This window comes from Vigna unguiculata, chromosome 10 (assembly GCF_004118075.2).
Source record: "Vigna unguiculata cultivar IT97K-499-35 chromosome 10, ASM411807v1, whole genome shotgun sequence".
NCBI lineage: Eukaryota > Viridiplantae > Streptophyta > Magnoliopsida > Fabales > Fabaceae > Vigna > Vigna unguiculata.
The window spans coordinates 5,799,870-5,824,899 of NC_040288.1; the positions used below are offsets into that span (position 1 = coordinate 5,799,870).

General features: G+C 36.6%; 3 protein-coding genes across 6 annotated transcripts; all 3 read right to left on the reverse strand.

The window, feature by feature from the left end:
- Positions 1 to 7,458: 7,458 nt before the first annotated feature.
- LOC114165138 (disease resistance protein ADR2-like) lies at positions 7,459 to 9,175 on the reverse strand. The gene is made up of 3 exons (XM_028049805.1): positions 8,456 to 9,175; positions 7,638 to 8,358; positions 7,459 to 7,503 (listed from the first exon to the last, which is right to left on the reverse strand). Exons 1-3 carry the CDS (start codon positions 8,938 to 8,940, stop codon positions 7,459 to 7,461), a joined length of 1,251 nt encoding a protein of 416 aa, XP_027905606.1. The 5' UTR covers positions 8,941 to 9,175.
- A 1,680-nt stretch (positions 9,176 to 10,855) lies between these two features.
- LOC114165789 (TMV resistance protein N-like) lies at positions 10,856 to 14,807 on the reverse strand. Its single transcript, XM_028050371.1, has 5 exons — positions 14,250 to 14,807; positions 13,075 to 14,158; positions 12,736 to 12,993; positions 11,905 to 12,632; positions 10,856 to 11,444 (listed from the first exon to the last, which is right to left on the reverse strand). Exons 1-4 carry the CDS (start codon positions 14,732 to 14,734, stop codon positions 12,180 to 12,182), a joined length of 2,280 nt encoding a protein of 759 aa, XP_027906172.1. The 5' UTR covers positions 14,735 to 14,807; the 3' UTR covers positions 10,856 to 11,444; positions 11,905 to 12,179.
- A 1,949-nt stretch (positions 14,808 to 16,756) lies between these two features.
- Positions 16,757 to 20,690, reverse strand: LOC114165787 (TMV resistance protein N-like). Of its 4 annotated transcripts, XR_003599783.1 has the most exons (5): positions 20,113 to 20,690; positions 18,936 to 20,022; positions 18,585 to 18,851; positions 17,730 to 18,460; positions 17,052 to 17,290 (listed from the first exon to the last, which is right to left on the reverse strand). XR_003599783.1 is itself a non-coding variant. In XM_028050368.1 (4 exons), exons 1-4 carry the CDS (start codon positions 20,607 to 20,609, stop codon positions 16,847 to 16,849), a joined length of 2,295 nt encoding a protein of 764 aa, XP_027906169.1. In that variant the 5' UTR covers positions 20,610 to 20,689; the 3' UTR covers positions 16,757 to 16,846. The 4 variants fall into 4 exon arrangements, 3 of the variants coding, with proteins under 3 accessions (XP_027906169.1, XP_027906171.1, XP_027906170.1); XM_028050368.1 differs by lacking the exon at positions 17,730 to 18,460 and having other exon boundaries at positions 16,757 to 17,290; positions 20,113 to 20,689; XM_028050369.1 differs by having other exon boundaries at positions 17,096 to 18,460.
- Between the last annotated feature and the right edge of the window lie 4,340 nt (positions 20,691 to 25,030).

The window sequence follows — 25,030 nt, forward strand, 5'->3', positions numbered from 1 at the left end:
GTGTTCATGATGTAGGAGCAGCCGAGTACACGAAGAAGTTGGAGAGTAAGATTGATGCTCTTACCACATGGTCAACCAACTTGCTTCCAATCAGAGAGCTCCAGCTGCAAGAGTTTGTGGCCTTTGTACATCTGTTGATCATTTTACAGACTCTTGCCCAGCATTGCAACAACAGGCTTCTGCTTCTTCTTCTTCTACACCAGTGGATACCCCTCAGGCCTATGCAGCAAATATTTTCAACAACAATAGGCCCCAACAGCAACAACAAAACCACCATGATTTGTCAACCAACAGATATAATCCAGGATGGAGGAATCACCCTAATTTGAGATGGGGAAACCAGGGTAACCAGCAGCCCCAACAATTTCAAAATGTGCAACCACCTCCACAACAAAGAGTTGCACCTGCACCACAAGCTGCTCCTGTTCCACCTGTACCCACACCAGCTCCTGCTGCAGCACCTGCACCTTCTTCTTCTACTTCATTGGAGGAGTTAGTCAGGATGATGACCCTTCAAAATATGCAATTTCAGCAGGAGACTAGGGCCTCAATCCAGAGTTTGACAAATCAAATGGGGCAGATGGCCACTCAGCTAAACCAGGCACAGGCTCAGAATTCTGACAAGCTTCCATCACAGACGGTGGAAAATCCGAGGAATGTGAGTGCCATTACTTTGAGATCTGGGAAGAACATTGAAGTTCCCACTTCCGAGCCTACACCTCCAAAGGAAGCCGACCCTGCCACACTTCAGAGAAAGCGTGATGCTCATGCAGCTGGTCCTTCCACATCTAGTGCGACTTCTACACCTTCCACCTCTACTGCTGCACCTTCCATACCTCTTCCTTTCCCTCCAAGAGCCATTCCAAGCAAAAAGATGGAAGAGGTTGACAGGGAGATCTTGGAAACTTTTAGGAAGGTGGAGGTCAACATACCTCTGTTGGATGCCATTAAACAGATTCCCAGATATGCAAAGTTCTTGAAGGAGCTATGCACGCACAAGAGGAGGCTAAAGGGAAACGAAAAGATCAGCATGGGCAGAAACGTGTCAGCATTGATAGGTAAATCTGTTCCTCAGATTCCTGAGAAGTGCAAGGACCCAGGTACATTTTGTGTACCTTGCATCATAGGTAACAATAAATTTGAAAATGCAATGCTTGATCTTGGTGCTTCAATAAATGTAATGCCTCTATCTATTTTTAAATCTCTTTCTCTTGGACCCCTGCAACCTACGGGTGTGGTGATTCAGTTGGCAAATAGAAGTGTTGCCCACCCCGCAGGTTTGGTTGATGATGTTTTGGTTCGTGTTGGTGAATTGATTTTCCCTGCTGATTTTTACATTCTTGATATGGAAGAGGGATTTTCACATGGTTCTGCACCAATCATTTTAGGCAGACCATTTTTGAAAACTGCACGAACCAAAATTGATGTCCATGCAGGTACTTTGTCCATGGAGTTTGATGATATTGTTGTGCGATTCAACATTCTGGATGCCATGAAACATCCTTCTGAGGATCATTCTGTTTTTCACGTGGATATTATTGATGATGCTGTTGATGGATTGATTTCTGATTTCCACTCTTTGCATACATTAAAACATTCATCCATGTCTGAGTTATCTGAATTTGCATGCATTGATGTTCTTGATTCTTATTTTGATTCTGATGATGCTGAATATGATGTGGATAATGTTGAATGTACAGAGTTTGACTCTCTGGATGTTGTACCTATTCACTTTGATGTTATACAATCAGGTTGCACTAACCATGTTGCAGGAAGTACATATGCATCTGATTGTTATGCTCAGGTACAGGCTGTGGAACCCATTTCTCCCTCCCCTCTGGTTCCTGATATTCAGCCAGCATCCAGTACTCTAGAGTTGAAACCACTGCCAGACAACCTCAAGTATGTCTACTTAGAGGAGGAGGACAAACTGCCTGTCATCATTTCCACCTCCCTCACTGCTGAACAAGAGCAGAGGTTGTTGCAAGTTCTTAAGAAGCATAAGAAGGCAATTGGATGGACATTGGCTGACATCCCTGGTATTAGCCCATCAACATGCATGCATAGGATATTGTTGGAAGATGGAGCAAAGCCAGTGAGACAGCCACAGAGGCGACTCAACCCTGTCATCTCGGATGTTGTAAAGAAGGAGGTGACCAAGCTTCTACAAGCTGGGATCATCTACCCCATTTCTGACAGTCAGTGGGTTAGCCCCATCCATGTTGTTCCAAAGAAGACTGGCCTCACTGTAGTCAAGAACGAAAAAGAGGAGCTAATTCCAACAAGAGTGCAAAACAGTTGGAGGGTTTGCATTGACTACAGAAGGCTAAATCAAGAAACCAGAAAAGACCACTTCCCCCTGCCTTTTATTGATCAGATGCTTGAGCGCTTGGCAGGTAAGTCCCATTATTGCTTTCTTGATGGGTTTTCTGGTTATTTTCAAATTCACATTGCACCTGAGGACCAAGAGAAAACCACATTCACCTGCCCCTTTGGCACTTTTGCCTATAGGAGGATGCCGTTTGGCCTATGCAATGCCCCTGGCACATTCCAGCGGTGCATGCTTAGCATTTTTAGTGATTTTCTTGAAAAATGCATAGAGGTGTTTATGGACGACTTTACTGTATATGGGTCCTCATTTGATGCATGTTTGGATAGTTTGGACAGAGTTTTAAACAGGTGCATCCAATCTAACCTTGTTCTCAATTTTGAGAAATGTCATTTCATGGTAGAACAAGGCATAGTATTGGGGCACATAATTTCAAAAAAGGGCATTGAAGTTGACCCTGCCAAGATCTCAATTATTTCACAATTGCCTTACCCCTCTTCTGTGCGAGAGGTTCGTTCTTTTCTTGGCCATGCAGGGTTTTACAGGCGCTTCATTCAAGACTTCAGTAAGAAGGCCCTCCCACTGTCCAACCTATTGCAAAAGGATGTTGACTTCATCTTTGATGAAGGATGCAAAGAGGCTTTTGATTGCCTCAAGAAGGCCCTGACCACAACTCCAATCATTCAGGCGCCCGACTGGACAGCCCCATTTGAGCTTATGTGTGATGCATCCAACTATGCATTAGGGGCTGTTCTAGCTCAAAGGATTGATAAGCAGCCGAGGGTAATCTACTACGCCTCCAGGACATTAGATGCTGCCCAACAAACTATACCACAACAGAAAAGAGCTCCTTGCGGTAGTTTTTGCACTTGAAAAGTTTCGATCTTATCTGCTTGGTTCTCCTGTTGTTGTGTTTACTGACCATGCAGCTCTTAAGTACCTGTTGAAGAAGGCAGAATCAAAACCTCGGCTGATAAGATGGATGCTCTGGCTCCAAGAATTCGATTTGGAGATCCGTGATAGGAGCGGAGCACAAAACCTGGTTGCAGACCACCTAAGCAGGATTGAGAGGTCTACTGATGATGCTACACCGATCCGGGATGACTTTCCCGATGAAAGTTTGTTGACACTCTCTACTTCTTCCTCACCTTGGTTTGCTAACATTGTTAATTATCTTGCTGCTTCTGTTTTTCCTCCCCTAGCATCCAGAGCTCAATGTGATAAACTCAAGAGCGATGCTAGGTATTACATTTGGGATGACCCCTATCTGTGGAAAATGTGCAGTGATCAGGTTACCAGGAGATGCATTCCGGACCATGAGATTGACTCGGTCCTCAAATTTTGTCATTCATCTGCACCTGGTGGTCACCTTGGCACACAAAGGACAGCTCGTAAGGTGCTAGATTGCGGATTTTATTGGCCCACCATCTTCAAAGATGCGTGGAGGATTTGTAGCACATGTGAGGAATGCCAACGAGCAGGAGGAGCCATTTCTTGGAGACAACAGATGCCTCAACAACCCATGCTATTTTGTGAGGTGTTTGATGTCTGGGGTATAGATTTCATGGGCCCTTTCCCTGTCTCTTTTGGTTTCACTTACATCTTACTTGCTGTTGATTATGTTTCAAAATGGGTGGAAGCCAAAGCCACTAGAACTAATGATGCTCGAGTTGTTGTGGACTTTGTTAGGTCTCACATATTTTGCAGGTTTGGAGTTCCTCGAGCTATTGTTAGTGACCAGGGCACCCATTTTTGCAACAGATCCTTGGGGGTTTTGCTTCAAAAGTACGGGGTTGTGCATAAACTTTCTACACCATATCACCCCCAAACTAATGGGCAAGCCGAGATCTCAAATAGAGAAATCAAGAGGATCTTGGAGAAGATTGTGCAGCCCAACAGGAAGGATTGGAGCAATAGACTTGAGGACGCTCTATGGGCTCACAGGACTGCTTACAAGGCACCTATAGGGATGTCTCCTTATCGGGTTGTCTTTGGTAAGCCATGCCACCTTCCAGTGGAGATAGAGCATCGAGCCTACTGGGCTGTCAAGTCATGCAACTTCTCTCTTGATCAAGCTGGGGAGGAAAGGAAGCTGCAGTTGAACGAGTTGGATGAGATCCGTTTGGAGGCATATCAGAACTCTATGTTCTACAAGGAGAAGACCAAGAGATTCCATGATAGCTCCATTGCTAGAAAGGAGTTTGTTGTTGGTCAGCAAGTTTTACTGTATAACTCCAGACTTGGACTCATGGGGGGTAAGTTGAGATCAAAGTGGATTGGTCCTTTTGTTGTCACTAATGTTTATCCTTATGGTGCAGTTGAAATCAAAAGCCAGTCCACAGATAAGAGCTTCAAAGTGAATGGGCATCGTCTTAAGCCATTCCTCAGCAATCCTGCCTTGGTGGATACTGTTGTGGAGGAAACTTCCCTGCTTGACCCCACTGCTGTTTCACCATGATTCAGGGAGTTTTCTTTCCCTTCTTCTTTACTTTTATTGCACTTGTCCAGTCTGTCTGTCTGTCTGTTGTTGTTTCCGTTTGTTTGATTCCTTTTTGTTAATTTGTGTTAGTTAGTGTTATGTTTTTGCTTTCTGTTTGGAACACTCACTTCACTTTTGGAGGATGAGTTGTTGTTACTCTGTGAACTGATATCCTTGCTTTGTCTTTGCATGTCAAGTTGCTTTTGGAATTGTTTTATCCTGTGTGAGAATTTGAGCCACTCTCTGTTCTTTGTTGTGTGATACCGCCTCTTGAATGCTTGCACATGGTCTTGGCTTGACTCTTTCTGAATACTTTTCTGATTCACATGCATGTTGGGATATGATTTAGGCAATTTTGTTCTGTGAGCCTACAACCAGATGAGCCTACCTTGAACTGTTTCCATTGATACCCCTTTTTGAGCCTGCATACCCTTTCATTGTTTTACAGCTCATTACAAGCCCTTAGCCTGAAAAACCATGATTATTCCTACCTTAGGAAATTTTGGAGCTTTGGAATTGTTTTGGGAATGGGTGCTCAATTAAGTGTGGTTGTGCACGCACTTGTTGTTGGTTCTTGAATTGCTCATTTGTACACCAAAGTGGGATTTCCAAATTGTTGTTTCTCTGCATGTTTTTGTATAAAAAAAAGAAAAAAAAAGAAAAAAAAGAGAGAAAACAAAAAAGAAAGAAAAGAGAATAAAGAAAAGAAATAAAAAGGAGTTTGGATTTGAGCATTGTGTGAGAACCGAAGTTGGAAGTGTTGGTGTTTGGGATTACTTTCATGATTGATTGAGACTTATTCCCCATTGCTCCTCTATTTCCTTGGTTGCTTAGCTACTTATCCATATGTTCCACACCTTGTCCTCAGCCCCATTACAACCTTGAAAAGTCCTTCTGATCTAGATCTGCATGTGTTTCTGGTTTGGTTGTTCGTTCTAGAGGCTTGCCAAGTCTGTTTGATGTTTGTTTTTCAAGGGTGCTTTGAGAGTAAACAGTAGCCTAGAGATTTGAGTGATACAGTGCATATTTCGTGAGGTTATGTTGCTTTCAATTCTCTCCTTGAGCTGAACTGAGTACTTGACATGTCTTGAACTGCTTGGATGATGTTCATGGATACCTTGCAGCTTTGAATCCTTTTGTGTTAGATGTGTTTCCATTTGTCTGTGTCGTGTCTGTTTGTATTGTGTCTTTTTGTCTCTCTTGTTATGTTTGTGATGTCCTTGCTTTGCTTTACTCTTTAATTTTGCCCAGGAGTGCAAAAGGGTAAGTGTGGTCGATTTTGATGAGTCATTATTTTCTTCCATTTCACTAGCCTTTGTGTACCCATTAGACAGTTGATTAGTGCTTAATTGTTCATCATTAGAGTGTTTTTCATCTGTTGGGCTTTATTGGGCCACTGTTTCGAATTTGGACTAATTTCACATTATTTGGCCTGATTTTTGTTTTTAATTATTTTTAGGTATTTGGGTGAAGCAATTTTGGAGCTTGGACATTAATAATTACTTGAAGAAACTTTCCATATCATTTCCATGTCATTTCCACGTCAGCAAAGTCAATGGGTCAACATTTGAGGCCCAGAGTGGCATTTTTTGTAATTCTGCGGCCCATAATGGCAGTCTTGTAATTCTGAGTGGCATGGGTGATATAAAAGACGAATTAGGTCTGCAAAACCAGGAGGCCAGCCGCTCCTTCTTCCTCTGCACTGTTCAGAACCTCCATTTTCGTTCTCCAAGCTTCCATGGACGCTCACCTTGCGGTTTTTCACGTTTTTGGCTCATTTTTACCGTTTTTATGCATATTTGACAGCACCCATTGAGGGTTTTACGTTTTGGATTCGTTTTCTTGCTTGGGCAGTTCGTTTTGTGGGTTTATTGACTTGGAACAATACCCATTCATGGGGTTTTTGCATTTATATATGATATCACCGTTTTGCATTCCATTTAAGCTTTTAAATCTCATTTTTTGGTCTTAAATTGCGTTTTCAGATTTGATAGTTAGGGTTCTTGGTTCTGATTTTTGTGATTTCAGTTTTGAAGTGTTTAATTACTCATTTCCATGTGTAGCTAAATTCGTGTATTGACTCCTTGATGAAAAATGCGATGAAGCTTTGAGGTTGTGCTTGTTTTGTGAAATCTGCCATGTTTTTGTTCTGAATTCGTGGAATGCATGTGGTGAATCTGTCAATGCTTAATTTACGGAGTAATTGCATGTGTTTTGTTTAAGATACGTTCATGCTTAATGTATGTAGCTTGGCTGTCACGAATTTAAGGATGTGTGCATTGCTTAATTGCATAATGAAGCTAGATTGTAATTTTCGCTTAGTGAATTATTATGTAGTGGATTGAGACAAGGCAGAGTTGGTGTTAATTTGATGGCCTATGATAAGTGAAATTGCGTTTGAATCAGGGATGTCAATACGGTTTTAGTCACTGTAGCATTTAAATTAATCTATTGATTAGCATTCCGAATCTGTCTGCCAAACCCCCCCCTTGTGTTTTATTGTTTTGTTCATCTGGAAAATTCGCTTTGAATGAAAATATTGGTCTTTGGGAGACGACTTGGTTCACTTTCATGTACTGCATTTAATATGTTTTAATTTGATGGGGTACGGCCTCTATCACTACGCTCTATCAAAATTCTTATTCCACTATCAGCGTATACTCCACAACCATTTAGGATCTTCGTAGCATAGGATCTGCCCTTACCAACAAAGAAACAACATACATCAAGGAATAAATCTTGTACCATTTCATTGCGTAAAGCTCTGAAGCTTATTCTCAAAATTTGTTCAACATTTTGTGAGGGAATTTTCTGTAACTCAAGGCATACCGAATACCATTCATTTCCCGTTCTTTCAAATAAACTACTTCCAATCACTTCAAGAGCTAGAGGTAGTCCTCCACAATAATGAACTATATCTATTGCATGCTCATAGTGTGGTTTTTTCGGTTTTGCTTCCCTAAATGCGTGCCAACTAAGAAGCTCAAGGGACTCATTTTCATACATTAGCTTGCTCTGAAAAATAGAATCAATTCCATGTTGCCTCAGTATGTGTTCGTCTCTTGTTGTAATGATTATTACAGTTCCTCCACTGAACAAATGATTGCATTTCAGTATGTCTAAAAGTTCACAAAAGTCAGGCAAGTCATCAAGTACAATGAGCATCCGTTTCCCGAAAAGTCTTTCTCGAATCATTTTTCTTCCTATATCAACGCTAGGTATCTCCACCTTTGTTTTTAGGACATCTAAAAGAAGTTGTTCTTGTAGACGAAGATCTTCTCTTATTCCGCTAACTTGTCTAATATCTTCCAAGAAACTTTTCTCCTTGAATGTATCATGAATTTGATGGTAGATGGCTTTGGCAAGAGTGGTTTTACCAGATCCTCCCTCTCCGCATATCCCTATTTTACAAATTTCCGTGGATTTATTTTTGATAGTTTGAATCACATCTTCCATTCGGGATTGTAACCCAACTGGAAATTTAGTTGCAGACAGGACCGGTAAATTAACAACGAACTTAGCAATTTTTTCCACTAGTTCAGCATCACTCCTTCAAGTTTAATAGCAGTTATGGAAGAAGTCATGTATTAACAAGATTAAAGTACAAGCTTAAAATATGGTTTTGATTGAGTGAGTGAGTGATTTACCTGTAATTGCGCTCATCATATCCAAAGCAATTTGCAGCTTTGGTGAGTGCGTGGCTCCACCTGGACATGCCATGCTCCAGTTCTTGTTCTGAGAATGTTTGGTGTGCAGTTTCTTTAAAGGCTTTTCCAAAACGACCCTGCTGAAGACGTACATCAGATGGCTGAATTTCGTAATATACGGGCAGAACATGTTGACAATAAGTTTCGTGACATTTGATGATTTGTTGAAGTTGATGAAGACACCAAGCAGACTCAGAATATGTTTTGGTGAAAACAACAATTGCTATCCGACAGAGGTTGAGAATAGGTTGTTGGATGTTCATTGGTTGCACTGCATCTTGATGGTGAAGGAAAGTGGTGAGTCCAACAGCAGAGAGGGCATAATGAAGATGAGAAACAAATTTTCTGTGAATGTCTTCTCCAGTAAAGTTGATGAGCACATCGTACTTCCGTGGCAGTTTGGATGTTGAAGAGGGGAAGTCCATGGAAGGAATTGATGAGGCGATGAAGAGTTAGAAGACAAAGAAAAACGGTCATAGAGATGATCTCTGCAGACACAAATCCATTGAAAGTATATAATAGTATTGTATCTTTTAAGCGTAGATCTCAAAGCTTTTTATTGAAATATTTTAATAAGTCTCCCTACAAAAGGATAATTCCATGCCCATGTTACCTGTTTGCTGCAGAAAATAAAAAATGCGCAATTAATTAATTTTATACTTGAGAAAAGTCAAACTATTCAAAAAATACTGATGGGTTTTTTAATCTTAGTAGATCTAGGGTAAGTTAATCTGATGCATATGTCTTAATAGCTTATTAAGCTTTGATTTTATGGTTATTACTGTAGTCTTGTCTATTGTAATTAATCTTGTTGTTACCACTCCAGCTGATTGCTATTTATTTCTGAGCCCTAAAATACCCTTTCCACGCCCACTTTTACACATTTCTTATTTTTTTCTCCGATTTTTATTTTATTATTTTATTAAAGCGAGAATGAAGAAATATGGAAAAGAAAGCATTTTAATCCTAATACTTCTATCCTTTGTTTAAACTTCCCCTATTTAATGTTTAGATCATGATATGCTATAAGTAAAAATGGTTAAAATTTATTTGTCAAAAAATTATTATCTAAATACATGTATTTATAAAAGACTCGAAATTAAAGTTGTGTTTTTTAGGTACATGTACTATTCACAAGGAATGGGAAGAGATGATTACGAGGTAAATAATGTGTTTTTTTTAGGTGATACAAGGTGATGGAAGGAGATGATTAGAGGGATGAACTGAAAATTCAATCTTATCATCTATCGTGAGATTAGAGGGTGACACAGTTGGATTTACCAAATTATCCTTTATTATTTAATTTTTATTACATATGATTTAAAGGTTAAAATCAATACACGTGATGGTTTTAATTGACTTCCTTTACTCTATGTTAACAGTAATAATAAAAAATTATTACTTCTAAAATTAACATTAAAAAGAAAAAAAAATTCCATGTAAATTAATTATTTTCCACCTTATATATTAAATTTATTTTTATACAAAATATATTGTATTATTCATTTTCTATAAATATTTTTTTTATATTTTCAATCATTCAATAAAGTTTATAAAATAATTTTAAATTTATATATAATTTTATATTACCTATAACAATAAGGACATTTTAGTAATTTAACTTTTTTTCTATTAAAAGTTTTTTTATAATATATCACATTTGTCAATTCCGTCACAAACTTTTACATACTTCACTTTCTAATTTACTCTAAAATCACTTCTGAATCACTTAAAAAAAACAGCACCAACTTCATCTTCTAATTCTTTCAATCTCTTCCTCTTCCTCTCCCTCTAATCATTCCTCTTAAAAGAATACAGCTTAAAATTTTAGGAAAAACCTAATACACTGTTACAAGTATTATTTGTACTGTTTAAAAACTTGAATTCACATAACTGATATATATTTACAAATTATAAATAGTACAAAAAATTAGCAAAATAAAATTTAATATAATTGGCGAGTGATACAAATAAATACTTTGACACTTTATCTGTGTTTTATATGACAGAAATAATCGGTATATAATTTAATATAAGTGTAAAAATATTTAAAGAATAATCATTTCCTTTTTCAAATTCCTGAACTCATAATTAATTAAGAACTAGAAATTTGATAAATATAAAACAAATAATAAGTGTAAAAACGATAAGAGAAATTAACCTTTGATACATTTAGTTTTAAACAAAGGGATGAGGCTACGGTGAAACAAAAACAAATCACACAAACCGAACAGCATCGGCCTTTATTTCATAATGCATGTGTTTTTTTAGGAGAACATCTTGGTGAGATATTCTATGCGAATGGAAAAGATTTGACAAAAGTAACAAATACAAAAATGCTCAAGTAAAGCAAATGAACCACAATGCCAATAGTGAGAAACAGGGCAAACTAAATATGAAATTCTTAACTACAAGCTACACTCTAAAGAAAAATATGGAAAGGGTGGGGAAAAATAAATTGCAATCAAGGACACTAGGATTACCAGAAGTCACACATTACAACTTTCTTTATGAATTCAATGAGACAATTTTCCTCCGACTCAAGCTCTTTCTTCTGGTTATTTGATATGAGATCGACAACTGTGTTTATGAGCACCAATCCATGAATAAAAGTCACAAAAATCTCCACCTTGTCTCCAGATTCTAAATTTGACATTATGCCATGCCAGTCTTCATCACAAAAGGAAATTACCGTTTCATGGTTGTGTATGTGGCATGTACACTTTGTGTAATTAACAATTAAAATAGTACTAAATTCAGGTTTAATGATTTTAGGGATTGATAAATAAACAACACACAAAATCGTTCCGGGCATGTCACGAACACTGAAAGAAACAGAGTGTCCATCACCCATATGGGTCAAACAATAAGGATCATTGACAGCTGGTAGAGAAACATCACAAGACTCACTGCTTGCCCTTGCCAATACCTGTACCGTAAGAAATCATTATTTTAACATTAAATTTTGCAAAGCTGGCATTTATAATCAAACACAATGTAATACAAATTCAAAAACATACCTATGGTAATTAATGTAAACAAATCTAATTAGTAGTTTTGTTGTGTACATATCACTATCATGTCGTTAGGGATTTACAATGCATTTCTGTTTTCGCCTCTTCAAGTATATTTCTACGATGATTGGGAATATTGTGAAGCAAGTAGAGTAAGAATGTGAAAATAAAAGCATAATCGGTTCGTTAGTTCATTATTAAAATCTTAAAATCAGAAACTCTTAGATGAAGTTGTGTGACAATAAAAGCGAACGGTACTAAGAGTTTATTAGTGTAGTTTCTGTCGGATACTTCATTGCGATTATTAAGTTCACTTAATTAACAGCTGAAATGATACAGCGAATGTAATAAACAAAGGGAAAGTTAGAGAAGAACCTCAGATATGGTATCGCTGAAAGTACTGAAGAATTCATTGTAGCTTCCAAAACCAATCAAAGAAGAGCTCAAGTGAAGCTTCGAAATTCTTGATTCTGTAATATTCACACCATATTCAGCCAAAATAGTTTCAAATTGCAAAGATAGTTGAAACTCGGTCTCACATTGCACCAAAACACTTCGAAGATTTCTAAGGGAGCTAAGCAATGGCGCAATATCATCCCAGCTATTATCATCCATTTCCATGCAAAATGAATGCATGTAAGATATGGGATTCATTGTTGGCGACATCCAAGACCGAATGATAACAGGAAAAAACTACGAGACAATCCCTCAAATTGATGTGTTGATATATATCCAATGCTTTTTGAGCTTACAATTGAAAAAGGAAGTGATTTCACAGCTGTATTTTCAGCAATTAGAGTTATCAAGGATTCCATCTGCGTTATATCTTTATCCATTATCTCAATCTTGGAACAACCAGAGAGAATGAGAGTTCTTAAAGATTTCGACTTGTATATCCCTCTAGGGAGATTGCTTAGACTTGTACAGTCCTTCAAATTTAGCAGTAAAAGATTGCAGAGACATCCGATAGATTGGTGTACTTTTCGCAATTTTGGACAACATTTCAGAATGAGCTGTTCAAGACATGGTAGCCCTGAAAGGTTAGGTGTTTCTTTCAAGTGCATGGAGTGACTAAGATTAAGGAATTTTAGCGACCTCAAAACCTGCACCAAGATCTCACAAATGTTAGAAACGAATAACAAATATCATGGTACAATTGTTTTTAGCAAGCTTTGTGTTTAAATGAAGAATGGCTCGAAATAAAACCTGGGGTTGTTTCCAGACGCGTTGAAGAAGACTGTGTTTTAAATCAATCGCTATTGTGTCACCCCGACCATAGTCGTTAGGTAGGTATTCTGAAGAAAACCCTTGCAATCTTATCCATCTCAGTTTCTCATAAAGGTAGTCAGGATCTTCAGTGAATTTTGTCTGTGGGTCTCTTAAATCTAAAGGATTAAGTTCGGAGAAATCTCTTAAGGTTAAAACCAATCTCTGAATCACTTCTGTCTTCTGTGATGAAAGGAGCTAAGAAAACAAATATTTGCGTATGAGAAAGCAAACACTTACAAAAGAAGTTTCAAAACCATAGATAAAGAATATACTTACAGTATTATGTGGCAGTGCATATTCTACATCCTTATCAAACCACAGTTCAATGTTCTTCCCATGTTTGTTTCCTAAAATATCCAGACTAATTTGTCTTCCCATTTTTCGTAGCAAAGGATGCATTCCAAATTTGTTGTTCTTGGAAACTTTTATGAGGCTACGCTCTATCAAGACTCTTATTCCACTATCAGCGTCTACTACACAGCCATTTAGAATCTTCATAGCATAGGCTCTGTCCTTACCAACAAAGAAACAGCATACATCAAGGAATAAATCTTTTTCCATTTGATTGCGTAAACAGTCGAAACTTATTTTCAATTTATGTATAACAGAATGCTGGGGATTTTCCTCTAATTCAAACAATACACTACACCATTCTTCTTCCGTCGTTTCAAATAAAGTACTTCCAATGACTTCAAGAGCTAGAGGTAGTCCTCCACAATATCTAACCACTCTTCTTGCAAAGTCTTCGTATTCTTGTTTTGGTTTTGCTTCTCTAAATGCGTGCCAACTAAGAAGCTCAATGGACTCCATGTCGTTCATCAGCTGTATCGAAAATACAGAATCTGAATGATTCACCAATAGGTCTCTATCTGTTGTTGTAATGATTATTACGGTTCCTCCACTGAGTCTTTTACGATATCTGCATAAGTCAAAAAATGGACCATACTCATTCATATCATCAAGTACAATGAGCACTCGTTTCCCAGAAAGTCTTTCCATAGTCATTTTTCTTCCCATCTCAACGCTATGTATCTCCACCTTTCTTTTTAGTACATCTGAAAGAAGTTGTCTTTGTAAACTAACATACCCTCTCGTTAGATTAACTTCTGAGATATCTTCAACGAAACTTTTCTCCGTGAATGTACCATGAATTTGATGGTAGATGGCTCTGGCAAGAGTGGTTTTACCAGATCCTCTCTCTCCCCATATCCCTATTATACAAACTTCCTCGGATTTATCTTTGATAGTTTGAATCACATCTTGCACACGGTATTGTAATCCAACTGGAAATTTAGTAACTGACAGGACTGGTAAATTAAGTACGCTCTTAACAATGTTGTCCACTAGTTCAGCATCGCTCCTTCAAATTCAACAGCAGTTATACAAGAAGTCATGTATTAACAAAATTAAATCACAAACTTAAAGTATGATTGGTTGAGAGAGTGATTTACCAATGATTGCTCTCATCCCATCCAAAGAAATTTGCAGCTTTGGTGAGTGCTTGGCTCCATCTCGACAAGCCATCCTCCAGTTGTTGCCCTAAAAATGTTTGTCGTGCAGTAGCCTTCAAGGTTTTCCCAAAATCACCCTTCTGAAGACGTACATCAGATGGTTGGATTTCGTAATATACGGGCAGAACATGTCGGCAATAAGTTTGGTGCCATTTGATGATTTGTTGAAGCTGATTAAGACACCAAGCAGATTGAGAATAGGTTTTGGTGAAAACAACAATCGCTACCCGACAGAGGTTGAGAATAGGTTGTTGGATGTGCGTTGACTTCACTGCATTCTGGTGGTGAAGGAAAGTGGTGAGCCCAACCGTAGAGAAGGCAAATTCGAGATGAGAAACAAATTTCCTGTGGATGTCTTCTCCAGTAAAGTTGATCAAAACATCGTAATTCCGTGGGAGTTTGGACGATGAAGAGACGAATTCCATGGAAGGAGTGAAAGAGATGATATCTGCACAGACACAAAACCATTCAAAATGATAATGGTCTTATATAATATTATTGAAATGTCTTAACGAGTGCCCCTGCTGGGATGCTTCGCTTATATTTACTTTCACTAGTGGCACTTCAACGTCTCTTTACAAAGAATTCTTTTTCAAAATATTATTTAGCGTAGAGGAAAATATTATTATCTAGTAGTTGCAAATATTATCAATTTTATATTGGACATTCAAACTGCACAACCCTTGTTTCGCTTATATTAATACTACACAGTTTTAGGCTTTTATTTATAAAACGATAAATACAGTGTTTACAGCTATATATATATATATATATATATATATATATATATATATATATATAATCTCATTTATTTATTTTTATCTAATTATTTTAATACTGATTAGTCAGCATATTAGACTATAACAGTTTGGTTTTGGTTTAACAATTTCAAAAGGTCTTGGTCACATTTTTCTTGGACTTATTTTATTGCATTATCAGTCATTAGCTTGACCTTAGCGTGTATTATTTTATTTTAACGTGTTCGTACAATTGTTTTGGAGGTCATTTGCGAAATTCTTTTGGGAAATTTATCCACCCAACTAAGTGGACTGCATCTTGGATTATGCTAAAGGAAATTTATTTAGCTTATATACAATAATACCACATTGATGGGATTATCCCAACAACTTTTTGTAAAGTTTATTACAACTGTGAAATTAACGGGGTCCAATAAAAGTTCTAACTTTCAAATTCTTCTCTCAGATAGGTTAGTTCAGGTTAAGGTGGATTTGGTGATTTTAATTAACATTTAAAAATAATACTTTTAGTTCTGGTCATATATTGTATCACACAGGTCGGGTTAGGTCAAAGTTAAAGTGGGCAGTTTTGGACGAAAATTTCAAATGAGCTTTCTCGGATAAAGGATTGAGATGGATCGATTCAGGTCAAAAGTCAAGACAGACTAAAATTCAAGATGGATCGAATTGGATAGAAGGTAAAAAATGGTTGGTCCAGGCTGAAGCTGAATGTTAGGATGAGTCGATCTTAATGAAAATTTGGTCGAATTTGATTGAGTGTACCCCAATTGAAGCAAACGTCCCGTCCTATCTTTAGCCTATGCGGACTAACGGGTTCAACGTTCCAGCCCATCCTACATTTTCTTTTGCGGAACTACAGGGCCGCTCGCTTGATTGTGTCATTTTGGATTTCTTTAATGATAATTAGTTACCTTAATCCTCCATCAATTATCCTTAATTGAATCTATTAAATCTATTAAGGTAATGTTGCCATCGGGGGCCGAGGTCATCTTGCCCTATGTAAGTTGTGGAGCCGTGCTCATCTCATCCTCAACCTTCTTTTATAATTTGTTTATGAACGTTAGGATCTTTGTATGGTTAATAGTTGTTTATTAACTTATATATATTGATTATACCTTTTCTTAAATGATAACATTAGCTGATATTGAAAAAGATTTTTTTTGGGAATTGTAATTATGTGGGAAAAGGAATCACTAAAGTAACCTAATGCTATAGGAAGTAGATGAATCTTACGTAATGAAATTATTTTATAAACTTTTTTATGACTATTCTTGTTTTAATCAGCACAGTGAGTAACACTTTCTATATAAGCGACACACAGAGTATAAATATTGTAATTTATCATAATATAAGTCCATTTTACAATACTGGAAGTCTAAAATGTCAATAAAAATGTTGCCCACGATAGTATAAATAGTTTTTATACTTGTTTAAATAATTATTTTATTGAATCTATTTAAAAAATTGTATTTGGACATATGAAATGAATATTAATTTATAAGAATTTAGTTTAAAGCCTTTTTCACAAAATTAAAATAATTTGTGAAAACTATTTAAATTACAACTAAAAACTATAATGGAACTTATAAATGCAAATCGAAAACAACTGATATATTTAAATAGATTTGAAAAAAGAAAAAAAACACTAGTTAAAAGCTGAAAACTAAAAATTGCAACTGAAAACTATAATGATAGTTATAAATGTAAATTGGATTAATTCCATAACTAAAGTGATCCCGCAGTTCTAATAACAAGATGAATGACTTATCACAACTCACATTACAACTTTCTAATGAACTTACTGAGATAATTCTTCATTTGTTCAGGCTCTTTTTCTAAGTTATTTGACTCACCACATATCAGATAGACAATTGTGTTTTTTACGACCAATCTATGACTAAAACTCACAAAAATCTCTACCTTGTCTCCAGATCCTAAATTTGACACTATTCGATGCCAATCTTCATCATTAAAGGAAATTATTGGGTCATGCTTGTGTATCTGGCATGTACACTTTGTGTAATTAACAATTGAGATAGTAGAAACTTCAGGTTCAAAGATCATAGGGGTTGATAAATAAACAACACACAAAGTCATTCCCTTCATCTCAAGATCACGAGGCACAGTGAAAAAAATAGAATGTCCCTCGCCCATATGGACCAAACAATAAGGATCATTGACAACTGGGAGAGAAATATCATAAGACTCACTGCTTGCCAATACCTGTACCATAAGATAAAAAGTTTCTTCATTTATCTAATTATGCTATTCAAATTGTATTATGTAACCATTATTTTAACAATAGAAATTACAATGTGGCCATCAATAACCCAACAACAATGCAATACAAAATGCAAAACATATCAATGGTAATTAATATAAACAAATATGATTGATATTTTTTATGTGTATATATATCACCATCATGCCGTTAGGGATTTAGAATGCACTTCTGTTTTCCTCTCTTTTCGTATATTCCTACAATGATCTGGAATATAATACTTGTGAAGCAAGAAAGTCGAAACAAAAGCATAATCACTTGATTAGTTGCTTGCGAAAACCAGAATATTTTAGATGAAGTTGTGTGGCAATAGAATTATTTTATGCTTAATTGCTAGAATGATGGTGAAGTTAATAAACAAAAGGAAAGGTAGAGAAGAACCTGAGATACGTTATTGTTAATAGTATCTAAGAATTCGTTGTATCTTCCAAAACCAATCAAAGAAGACCTGAAATGATGGTTTGAAATTGTTGATTCTGCTTGATTATTTATACCATATTCGACCGGAATAGTTTCTACTTGATTACATAGTTGAAGCTGAGTGTCACATTGCACCAAAACAGTTCGAAGATTTGCAAGGGTGCTAAGCAATGGCACAATATCATCCCAGCTGTTGTCCTTCACATCCATTCAAAACGGATGAATATAAGATATTGGATTCATTGTTGGCAACATCCAAGACCGAATGATAGAAGGAAAAAAGTTATGTGACAATCCCTCAAATCCACATAGGGATATGTATCCAAAACTTTTTGAGCTTACAATTGAAAAAGGGACTTGTTTCACAACTGTATTTTCAGCAATTAGAGTTACCAGGGATTTCATAGGACTATATCCTTTTCCGATAGGTCAATCTTGGAACAACCAGAAAGAATGAGAGTTCTTAAAGATTTCAACATATATATCCCTACGGGGAGATTTCTTAGACTTGTACAATCCTTCAAATTTAGCAGTATAAGATTGTAGAGACATCCAATAGATTGGTGTACTTTGCGCAATCTCGGACAATCTTTTAGAATAAGCTGTTCAAGACATTGTATTCTTGAAAAGTCAGGTGTTTCTATCAAGTGCATGGAGTGGCTTAAGTTAAGGACTTTTAGCGACCTCAAAATCTACACCAAGATAGTTTTTTTTGACAAAATATTAGAGACGAAAATAAAAAAGGAAACAGTAGCAACTTACAATTTTATTTTAATTTAGCTTTGTGTTTCAATGAAGAATGGGTCATAATAAAACCTGGGTTTCTTTCCAGACGACTCGAAGAAGACTATGCTTTAAATCAATCACCATTGCGTCATGCAGATAAAAGTCGTTGGGTAGGTATTTTGAAGAAAATCCTTGCAAACTGATCCATCTCAGTTTCTTAGAAAGGTACTCGGAATTTTCAGTGAGTTTCAGCAGTGGCTCTCTTACCTCTGGATAAGGATCGAAGAAATCTCTCATGTTTAAAAGCATTTTCACAGGCAATCTCTGAATGACTTTTGTCCGTTGCGATGAAAAGAACTAAGAAAAACATATATATTGCACATGAGAAAGTAAACACTTCAAAAAAAAAGTTTCAAAACCATAGATAAAGAATGTTCTTACAGTATTCTCTGTCAGTACATATTCTACATCCTTATCAAGCCACAGTTGACTAATCTTCCCAGGTTCCTTTCCTGTAATTTCACGAATAATTTCTCTTCCCATTTCTCGTAGCAACGAATGCATTCCTAATTTGTTATTCTTTTCAACTTGTATGAGGCTACGCTCTGTGAGAACTCTTATTCCATTATCAACATCTACTCCGAAGCCATTTAGGATGTTTGTAGCATAAACTCTGCCCTTACCAACAAAGAAACGACATACATCAAGGAATAAATCTTTTTCTATTTGATTGCATAAAACATCGAAGCTTATTTTCAATTTCCGAGGAACATTGTTTTGGGGACGTTTTGCAAATTCAAACAATACACCATTCCATTCTCGTTTCGTCCTTTCAAATAAACTACTTCCAGTGACTTCAAGAAGTAGAGGTAGTTCTCCAGAATAAGTAACTACTTTTCTTGCAAGGTCATTGTAATCTTCTTTTGGTTTTGCTTCCCTAAATGCGTGCCAGCTAAGAAGCTCAAGGGACTCCTTTGCATTCATTCGCTCTATCCGAAATACAGAATCAACTGGATGTCTTATCAGTAGGCCTTCGTTTGTTGTTGTAATAATTATCACAGTTCCTTCACTGAACCTTGCACGACATCTGCATAAGTCTAAAAGAGTACTATACTCATTCATATCGTCAAGTACAATGAGCACCCTTTTCCCAGAAAGACTTTCCCGAATCATTCTGCCACCCATCTCAACGCTATGTATCTCCACCTTTGTTTTTAGAACATTTGAAAGAAGTTGTTCTTGTAAATGAGCATGCCCTCTTATTTTACTAACTTGTGCAACATCTTCAATGAAACATTTCTCCTTAAATGTACCATGAATTTGATGGTAGATGGCTTTGGCAAGGGTGGTTTTACCCAATCCTCCCCCTCCATATATCCCTATTATACAAACTTCTGAGGATTTGTTTTTGATAGTTTGAATAAGATCTTCCATGTGGGACTGTAATCCAACAGGAAATTTAGTAGCAGACAAGGCTGGTAAATGAAGAACGGTCTTAACAATATTGTCCACTACTTCAGCATCACTCCTTCAAGTTCAATTGCAATTATTGGAGAAGTCATATTAACAAAATTAAAGTACAACCTTAAAAGCATGGTTGATTGAGTGAGTGATTTACCTGTAATTGCTATCATCCCATCCAAACAAATTTGCAGCTTTGGTGAGTGCAAGGTTCCACATGGACATGCCATGCTCCAGTTGTTGTCCTGAAAATGCTTGTTGTGCAGTTGCCTTCAAGGTTTCTCCAAAATTACCCTTCTGAAGTCGTACATCAGATGGCCGAATTTCGTAATATACGGGCAGAACATGTTGGCAATAAGTTTCGTGCCATTGAATGATTTGTTGAAGTTGATGAAGACACCAAGCAGATTCAGAATATGTTTGGGTGAAAACAACAATTGCTACCCGACAAAGTTTGAGAATAGGTTGTTGGATATGCACTGCATTGTGGTGGTGATGGATAGTGGTGAGTCCAACGGCAGAGAGGGCAGAATCGAGATGAGAGACAAATTTCTTGCGGATGTCTTCTCCACTAAAGTTGATTAGCACATCATATCTTCGTTGGCGTTTGGATGACGAAGACGCGAATTCCATGGAAGGAATTGATGAGGCCATCAACTGTTAGAACAAGAGAGCACAATAATTCTTATACATCATCTTTAACGACACAATCATTCATGGCACGCTACGATTAATAATAATTTTTTCATGGAAGCGCGTTTAGACCATTACAGAACCTCTTTTACTTTAACCATTTAAGAAATTAGACCAACACCCACTTTCAACAATACCAACAGAATAATTACTTTTTTTATATAACGTATTAACTTTACTTTTTATTTAAAAGCACAACATCGTGTCTCTTTTTATATGCTCACACCCCTTTTTTATGTTTTAAAAGCATAAGAATTGCAGTCTCTTTTCACATTAGACATATCTTTTAAAAAAAAATATTTGAAAGGTCATTATAATTCTTTATATTGACTTTGAAGTCTAGCTTGCTCTGGTATCGTATTTCAAAACTTGTTTATGCTTTAATATTGTTCTGGATGATTGAAGAGTGCATATCGTGACTGTATATTTAGGTTTATGCTAGCTGAAATAGGAGAAAAGAAAGGGAAGAATAGTGAGATAGTTGAACCCATGTACGAGCTAAAATTAAGGAGAAAACTGGGTGAAAACTAGTTTTTTATGTTTTGCTATTATTTTGCATTTGAACATGAGTATTAAGAAATGAAATGATTTGAATTGCCTTTTCACATATAACAATTTGACAAATTAGAGGTAAAATATCTTGTTTAAGTTTTTAAGTTTGTTTCATAGCTTTTTAGATAAGTTTAGCTTGGTCTCCGGTTGAAATAATAGATGGATTATGTTTTGAGGATAATTATCTGTGACATCTTTTTGGCCTTTTCCGCATGCCCATGATTCTCTTTCACTCCATAAATGAAATTGCTACTTTGCACACTTCTCTTGGGAGGGGAACTACAAGAAAAAGCTTCCATCAGCGTCTCTAAAAATTCCACTCAGAGGTATAAAACGGACGTTATTGCGTCGAGTTGAGTGAAGTTATAGCATTTTGAATTTCAATTCCCAATTATTAGATCCTCTATCAAGAAAACATTTAATTTCTACTGAAACCAATAAACATAAAGTTGCATGATGATCGAGAGAGAGTGACAATACAATACATGAGAAAATATTAAATGTTGAAATCAAGATCGAATAAAAAGTATAGATAAGTATTACATAAAATAAGAAAATAAAAATGAAAAAATGACATTAGTCTCTTCACGATATTCCGGCCGACGTGGAGATAATGCTGAAGCCGATGCCCCCGAACGACACTCGCAAAATGCTGCCGACCCTTCTCAACAGACTTTTTTATTAATGCTTTTAGATTTAGTTTTTGGCATTTTGAACTATTTTCAGTATAGGTTATAGCCACCGCTTAAGCCATGGTAAAAGACCTAACCAGTCTGCTTGGCTCTCTTTCAAGGGAGAGAGCCTTCACTCCGCCATCGGGATACTAGGTGAAATGGGTTACTTCACTCCTATTCATTGATGTCTTGGACGGAGGTATTCTTGAGAGCAAACCTTTATTCTTGGATAGATGCTTTATTGCTGCTCCCTTTATTATATAATGATTTACCACCTTATTTTGAACGTTTTTGAGAATTAAATTAGTTATATTTAAAGTTTATAGTAAAATGTCAATAAAATAAAATTGACATACGAGAATGAGAGACACATTTATCAAAAACTTAATTACTGATTATGATATTATCTTTATTGACTTTGTCCAGTCAGAAAGAAATATTACAGATCTCACTACCAAAAAAGTGGGAAATAGTGACCGCTTTCGGTGACTGAAAATGACAGTGATTATTAGTAACCGAATCAATGACCAAATATATTTTCTTAAATGAGTGACCGATTTAGTGACTGACTTTTTGTTTATAAAATAACAGTAACAGAATCGATTACAATTTTATTTATTTATAATGTTACTATATATTTTTAAGTTACCAAAAGTTACCCTCTCAAATTTCACACTATTTCCCTCTCAAATATTGACTTTCACGAGACCACCAAATATTCACTCTCAAATTTTAGTTTCATGGCTTTAATTTTGAGACCACCAAAGTCGTCCTCACCCTTCATCATCGTCGCTTCACAAACCATTCCCTACGAACCAGAACCAAGACCATTCACGAACCGGCTTGAGGTCGGTCCCTTCACAAACAAGCTTGATGCCCCTTTTCGAATGAGAAGAACGAGCTTGACGAACCAAAAACAGTCCCCTTCACCAACTAGACTTGTCTCCTTCACGTACTAGACAAGCAGAAACCCTAATTTGGGGGAAGCATAAACCCTTCATGAGAAATTAATTGTTAAAGTAAGCGCTCAAAATTTGTATTGCAACGCCTATTTCTCTTACTTATGGAGGTTTTTATGATGGGTTTTGGGTTTATGTTTTGGGTATTCATGGATGATTTTCGTTCATATTTGATTTTTTTTTGGTTTTCTGAAACTAGGGTGTGATCTGTAACATGTAATCACCATACTATGGACTCCTCACCCATTAGTAGCCGACAGGAACTCAACCAGTTCCATGCCCATCATGTTTTCAACTACCAAGCACATCCCAAACCCCTATTGGACTTAGTCCTTCAAGCCCAAACACCACACCACATGCATATACATCCTATACTTAGGAAAAAGTATCCAAATCACACCCACAAGCACATACAAACATGGAAAAATCGCATAAACTCGCTTAAGCCAGGGACTCTCGCCCAAGCTAAGCCCACAGCCTCGCTTAAGCTAGTTCACCTCGCCTGAGCGAGCTCAAAACAGTGGCTGCATCACGTTGTCTCGCTTAGGCGAGATTCTCTCGCCTGGGCGAGTCACACCTTCGATCAAAACAACACACAGACCTCGCCTAGACGAGTATTCGACAAAAACATCACCCCTGCACTTCGAGAACTCGCTTAGGCGAGCCATTCTCGCCTAAAGGAGAGTGTCAGTCGCTCAAAACTCAGGCGTGTTCGTGTGAGCATCATAAATCCTAAGTCCAAGGTTAACTATTTGTGTGATTTGAAGGTTGAAAAGCCTTGGGGTATTAAGGTCTTGGCCAAGAACTAACTAGACTAAATTAGTTGGGTAATTGATATTATTAATGTATGTGTTATTTTCATTATGAGCTCACCCTTTCTGTTTGTGTTTGGCGATGATCATGTGATTCGTTACACGGGAGCAGATGATATGACAGGTGATGCTGGCGATGCATAGAGATGGAGAGAGGGTTAGCTTGGGGACTTGAGCTAGGAAATACATTATGTTTTCTTCTGTTTTGTCTTATTTTGGAAATTGTAATAAGATTATTACTTTAGCTTTAATCGAATTTTGTCGTATTGAATAATGTTTTAAATTTCCCGTGTTTTGGGAAATGACATTTTAATAAATGAGGTTTATTTATTAATTTATTATTTTATTATTTTAAATCCGTAATATCCGGTCGGGATGTTACAATGTACATTTTTATAATGGTTCCCAGAAAATACAAATTGCTAATGGAAATACTCTTTCTACCATTAATATTGGTGACCTAAACCTTGATTTTTAGAATGTGCTGGTCTCGCCTGGACTTGCTTCAAATTTATTGTTTGTTGGTAAATTAGTAGACAATAATTGTGATGTTAAAATTTTTCGGTCTGGTTATCTTGTGTAAGAGCAAGTATCGGGGAAGGTGATCGTGAAGGGGCCTAAAGTGGGATGATTGTTTTCACTCCAATTTATTTATAATCATTTGTCTTTCTCTTGTAATAATGTTCTAAATATCTATGAGGTTTGACATAGAAAATTTGGTCATCCAAATTCTATTTTTTTGTCTCACTTATTTAAAACTAGTTTGTTGGGAAATAAAATTGTTCTTCTTGATACTCATTTTTATTGTTCTGTTCTTAAATTGGCTTAAAGTAAAACTTTTCCTTTTCCAAATAGTGTTCACCGTGTTTCGTCTTGCTTTGAAATAATTCATAGTGATGTTTGGGACATGCCTCTTGTTGCTTCTCATGCTCATTATAAATAATTTGTCACACTTATCGATGATTACAATCACTTGGATATATTTTCGTTACTCTAAGTCTGAAGTATTTTTCATGTTTAAGAAATTCATGGCATATGATGAGACTCAATCCAAACCAAAATTCAAACCTTCCGCTCAAATCTTAGTGGTAAATACATGTCTCATGTGTTTCAAGAATACCTTCAACAAAATGGTATTGTATCTCAATGTTCTTGTGCTAATACTCAGCAAAATTACATTATTGAATGGAAAAATCGTCACTTGCTTAATGTGAGTCGCACATTTGTACAAGCTTTTGTTCCATCCAAATTTTGGGTGGAAGCTCTATATACTATTGTGTTTTTAATCAATCGTCTTCCTTCTATGGTAATTGATTTTGACTCTCCTTTTTTTCACCTTTTTCAAACTCACTCTGATTATAGTATTTTACATACTTTTGGATGTG